Raw genomic sequence first — 5,654 nt, forward strand, 5'->3', positions numbered from 1 at the left:
GTAATTGTAAGTCGCTTTGGATTAGAAGTGTCTGCTAAATTCTAAATTCCTATCATCTCCCCAGGCGTTTGTGCTGCTGTGTGACCTGTTGCTGCTGCTGGGTGTGGGGGCGATGAGGTCTCAGCCCGCCCTGCGCACGCTGGCCTACCCCCCCTCCGACTCCCTCCGCTCTGAGATGGCCGCCTTCCTCCTGGACTATGTCTTCACTGAGCCTGAGGATGACGAGCTGCTTGGTAGGGAACATTACCTTACGTTACCAACATTCTCTCTCTCTCTCTCACCCATCCTTCCTGTCAATCTCTACTGTCTCTATTGCAGTAAAAAATAAAAATATGAGTGGGACAAAAAAAAACGTAAAAAATATATGATATACCGGTGTATATGTTACGGTATATGTGGGAATACGGTTTATGTCGGCATTTCCCGGGGACATGGCAGCATAAAACGTCGACTTGGTACATGCTGGCATGTCTAACCCTAACCCTAGCACCCGAGCACCTAACCCTAGCACCTAACCCTAACCCTAGTTTTCCCACATGTACCGTATTCCCACATGTAGTGAAGTGAAGTGAAACTTTATTTATATAGCGCCTTTCGTACACGGATGCAACTCAAAGCGCATTATATATATATATATATACATCTCACATCTCATTCCTCTTTTTGTGCCCGCCCCCCTCTCTCTCTCTCTCTCTCTCTCTCTGGATAATGTCTTCTTTTGGCTCCTCTCTCCCTCAGATTTTTCAGAAGAGGAAGAAGCGGAGGAGAAACAGCGGAGGAGAAACCAGGAGTTGAACATATGTCGCCTCCAGCGGAGGAGAAACCAGTTGTCTGGCTTCTGTAAACTGGTCTTCTATGGAGTCCTGGACCTCAAAGCTGCCACAGACATTTTCAAATACTACAGCAAGGTGGAGAAGAGAGGGAGGGAGGGAGGGAGGGAGGGAGGAGAGGATGAGGGCAGAAGGGTGGAGAGGGTAGGGCCTGAGGGAGGAGGGGATGAGGCCCGAGGGGAGAGAGAAATGGGTCAGAGGGAACGATAGAAGAGAAGATGATGGGAGGGAGGCAGAGAGGGGGATGAAGTAGGGGAGAGAGGAAGGAGAAATGGGAAGAGAGTAAGAGGATGGAAGAGAGGATGATTAGAGGGAAGGAAGATGGAGAACTGGAGGAGAGAGAGGAGGAAGAGATCACCAAAAAAGGTAGCACTGGAAGGAAGAAGTGTGTGAGAAGGTGGAGGAGGGGTGAGAAGTTGTTCTTAGTATCAGTGAGGGGGCGGAATGAGTCAGAGGAGAGAGAGAGAGAGAGTGGGTGAGAAACGGATGGAAAGTTGAGAAAAGGATTGATTAAACACAGTGGTCAGAAGAATGAGAGGAGGATGACGACTCATTCTGTCACGTCTCTCTCCAGTTCTACAAAGACTACGGTGACATCATCAAGGAAACCTTGAGCAAAACCAGGCTCATCTGCCCCACGGAGAGCGCCAGCACTGTCTGTCTGAGTCTGCAGCAGGTGTGTGTGTGTGCGTGTGCGTGTGCGTGTGTGTGCGCGTGTGTGTGTGTGCGCGTGTGCGTGTGTGTGCGCGCGTGTTTAAATAAACAATACCTCTGTATTACTGTGTGTAAGTGATGAGGGGTGGACTACTAATAGGGTGTGTGTGGTGTGTGGTGTGTGGTGTGTGGTGTGTGGTGTGTGTGTGTGTGTGTGTGTGTGTCTGTGTGTGTGTGTGTGTTTCCTCAGCTGCTTGCTGCGCTGGCTCCAGAGGAGCGTGGTAGTGAGGAGTTGGGAGAGATCAGAGAGCTGGCCAAGAGACTGGCTATGAGCTTCGGCGTTGACCTGCTTCGTGCCCGCAAGCCACTGATTACCCTGCATATGTCAGTAACACACACACACTCACACCTTCGTCTGTCTCTATCTGTCTCTCTCTCTCTTTGTGTCTCTATCTCTCTCTCTGTTACTGTCTGTCGCTTTCTCTCTGTCTCTCTCTCTCTGTCTGTCTCTTTCTCTCTCTCTCTCTCTGCATCTTTCTCTCTCTGCCTCTTTCTCTCGCTCACTCTCTCTGCCTCTCTCTCTCTCTTTGCCTCTTTCTCTGTCTCTCTCTCTCTGTCTATTTCTCTCTCTGTGTCTGTCTTGACAATCTCTCTCTTTCTCTGTATCTTTCTCTCTGCATCTTTCTCTCTCTGCCTCTTTCTCTGTCTCTCTCTCTCTTTCTCTCTGCCTCTCTCTCTCTCTCTTTGTGTCTATCTCTCTCTCCGTCCCTGTCTGTCGCTTTCTCTCTGTCTCTCTCTCTCTCTGCATCTTTCTCTCTCTGCCTCTTTCTCTCGCTCTCTCTCTCTGCCTCTCTCTCTCTCTTTGCCTCTTTCTCTGTCTCTCTCTCTCTGTCTATTTCTTTCTCTGTGTCTGTCTTTCTATCTCTCTCTTTCTCTGTATCTTTCTCTCTGCATCTTTCTCTCTCTGCCTCTTTCTCTGTCTCTCTCTTTCTCTGTCTCTCTCTCTCTCTTTCTCTCTGCCTCTCTCTCTCTCTCTTTGCCTCTTTCTCTGTCTCTCTCTCTTTCTCTCTCTCTCTATTTCTAACCTATGCAACATGGTGCAGTTTGTGCCACGTCTGTGTAGAACCATGTTTGGGTTGTTGATGTGTTCTCAGGAGCGGTATCCGGTTTGCGCTGCGCGACGCGGTGAAGGGGGAGGAGCCTCCGAACCTGCCCTTCCTGGAGATCCTCAGCGAGTTCAGCTTCAAACTCCTCCGTCAGGACCGCATTCAAGTGTGAGTCTTAACACACACACACACACAAACACCACACACAAACACACACACGCCACACCACACACACACACACACACACCGGCAAACATGAACACACGTCTTCATCCACACAAGCATCTATACATATGACTTGACATATGACATATATGATAGTGTGTTTGTGCACACAGACACTCACACAAATATTCAAATAACCACCCAATCAATCATCCCCCCTTTGCCCTCACTTGCAATAACTTCCACACCGGAACTCACACAAGATGTAGTAAGTACACGTGACATTAATATGATATATAAATACTTGTAGGTTGTTCTTACTCTTTTTCCTCCATCCATCCATCCATCCATTCGTCCCTCCCTCTCTCTATCCTCTCCAGGTCACGTTTCCTGAGAGCTGAGCTTCCCTCTGCTGCCCCCTCCTGGCCGTCCCTGAGTATGTACCAGCGTTCTCTGGGCCCTGCTAAGTCCAGAGGAGAGGAGGAAAAGGATAGCCCAGCACCGTCCCCCCGTAGCACCCCTGCATCCACGCACAGGAGGACCACAACCCGGGGTGGGTAACACACACACACACACACACACACACACACACACACACTCATACTCACACAGACATTTACACACACACACACACACACACACACACACACACACACACACACACACACTCACTCGTACTCGTACTCACACACACTCATACTCACACAGACATTTACACACACACACACACACACACACACACACACACACTCACTTGTACTCACACTCACACACACACACACACACACACACACACACACACACACACTCACTTACACTCATACACACACACTTTTAAATGTTTTGGTTTGTTCCAAAAACTTGACAAAAAAGAAAATGACATTCCATAAACATATATACAGTCTCCGTAATATCACAGAAGTACATACTATTTGAGAAAAGTGTGTAGGCCAGGGTTTGTTTAAATGAGAGAGGGGCCTGATTAATTAAGGCTGGGGAGGTGGCTGCTAAGGATTTAGGAGGTTTAACCTTTTGACCTCTCTCTCTCTCTCCAGGCTCAGCAGCGTCCAGTGCAAGCGGACGAGGGGTGTGGCAGGACAGCGGCAGCATCCACTCCCTGCCGACCCCCACCCTGACCTCCACCGTGGAGAGAAGGGCGCTCAAGCCTGTCGCGCGAACACCCAGCAAAGCCGCAGGCCTGTCCTCCGACCTCGAGCCCGAGCCTGATGATGATGATGATGATGATGATGACGACTTCTCACAGGGGTAATTTCTGAAGTGTGCGCTTGGAGCACCCTGCATGGATTTAAAAAGCCCACCTGTTTACACCAATCATCTGCTTAAGTCCATGTGAGGACAAATGTGTTACACTTCAGGGGGGGAAAAATATCCTTGTGAGTGGCCTGAGGTGATCCAGTGGTCTAGCGGTCTCCACGGTCTATAGTGCGCACATAATGCCCCCTGTCGGCATGGGTTTGAATCCGGCCCCATGCCCTGCTGACATGCCCTCTCTCCCTTCTTCTCCTCCTTACTTTCCCGTCTGTCTTCACTGTATCTGTCCAATAAAATAAAATATGAGTGGGACTATAATAATATAATAGATGTAAAAATCCCTATGAGAAGTCATCAGTAGGGGCGCTTAGGTGGCGTAGTGGATTAAGCGCTGACCATGTACCGCAGGGCTCCCGGTTCGATTCCAGCCGCGGACATACCCTGCATGTCATCCCTTCTCTCTCTCTCTCACCCATCCTTCCTGTCATAATCTATACTCTATCTGTCATTAAAAAGAAAAATATGAGTGGGACTGCCCCACTCAGAAAAAAGAAAAAAGAAGCCATCATTGCTCTGGGGCTCTCCCCAGGTGTAGATGATGAAAGGGGCTAGAGGGTGGTTGACCAATGACGTTGTGACGCTGTGTGTTCTCCAGGTCACTGCAGCGCATTGGCAGAATGGAGCTCAGCAGGGGGCGCCAGGCCTCCACTGTCCAACCCAGCCCCGTTGAGAGTGACCTGGACTCGCATCTTACACTGTAAGTGTGTGTGTGTGTGTGTGTGTGTGTGTGTGCTAATAGACTCTGTTGAGAGAAAATTGTGTGTGTGAGAGAAAGAGAAAGAAAGAAAGAAGCCAGAACAAAAACAGTAATAGACTATGTTGAGAGAAACACAAACACATTGTGTGTGTGTGTGTGTGTGTGTGTGTGTGTGTGTGTGTGACAAAGAAGCCAGTAGAGCACGGCTTCTCCTGGTACAGTACAAGTGCTTGAGGTTTGAACGACCCTTATGTTATGTCTCCCAGGCTGTCCCTGATTGAGGAAGATGAGGATGAGGTAGAGGAAGAGCCTGAGATCGATTACTTTGAGAGCGATGACTCTGACAGGGAGACCTCCATCACACTGGTAACGCACCAGCCCACTCAGATCCAACCATGGACTTCAACAAGACAAATAACAACATCTATTCATACTAGTTAAACAAAAAAAGGAAAGAGGGCGTATTTGGTGCTCTGACCCCAAAACGTCTACACCCCACTATCTACTCCTGTGGTCTCTCACCTTTCATGTTCTTTCCCTCTTTTTCTCCTCAGCCATCCACCCGTCGATCCACCACCAATTGCCTAGAGGGGCTGTTTGAGTAAGAGAGTGGACGGCAGTACTATTTGAAGGAGAACAGTTCTGTGATAACTCCTATCAGTTGAAGCACTTGAGTTTGATAAGTTGATAAGTTGATAAGTTGTTAAGTTGTTAAGTTGATAAGTTGATAAGTTGAGTTTGATAAGTTGATATGATGCACTTGACTTTTTGTTGTTGTTGTTGTTGTTTTTGTGTTTTTAATGTTAAATGTCTTTGTTCTTGGGATGAAACATTCTCTCAGGAGATTTTCCTTGTTTATGATTGTATTTC

At 48.3% G+C, this 5,654-nt stretch overlaps 1 protein-coding gene across 1 annotated transcript in view; it reads left to right on the plus strand.

The window, feature by feature from the left end:
• LOC308171106 (cohesin subunit SA-1-like) overlaps positions 1 to 5,389 on the plus strand; it is a gene marked incomplete at both ends in the record, with an annotated part of 18,614 nt that extends 13,225 nt beyond the window's left edge. The window contains 10 exons of the mRNA XM_080545977.1: positions 65 to 233; positions 739 to 908; positions 1,405 to 1,506; positions 1,735 to 1,868; positions 2,639 to 2,758; positions 3,136 to 3,308; positions 3,811 to 4,021; positions 4,683 to 4,784; positions 5,051 to 5,150; positions 5,339 to 5,389. Coding sequence (XP_080402103.1) covers positions 65 to 233; positions 739 to 908; positions 1,405 to 1,506; positions 1,735 to 1,868; positions 2,639 to 2,758; positions 3,136 to 3,308; positions 3,811 to 4,021; positions 4,683 to 4,784; positions 5,051 to 5,150; positions 5,339 to 5,389 — 1,332 coding nt within the window. The remainder of the gene's footprint in view (positions 1 to 64; positions 234 to 738; positions 909 to 1,404; positions 1,507 to 1,734; positions 1,869 to 2,638; positions 2,759 to 3,135; positions 3,309 to 3,810; positions 4,022 to 4,682; positions 4,785 to 5,050; positions 5,151 to 5,338) is intronic.
• Positions 5,390 to 5,654: the final 265 nt, after the last annotated feature.

This window comes from Nansenia antarctica, assembly GCF_963989245.1.
Source record: "Nansenia antarctica genome assembly, chromosome: 15".
Classification (NCBI taxonomy): domain Eukaryota; kingdom Metazoa; phylum Chordata; class Actinopteri; order Argentiniformes; family Microstomatidae; genus Nansenia; species Nansenia antarctica.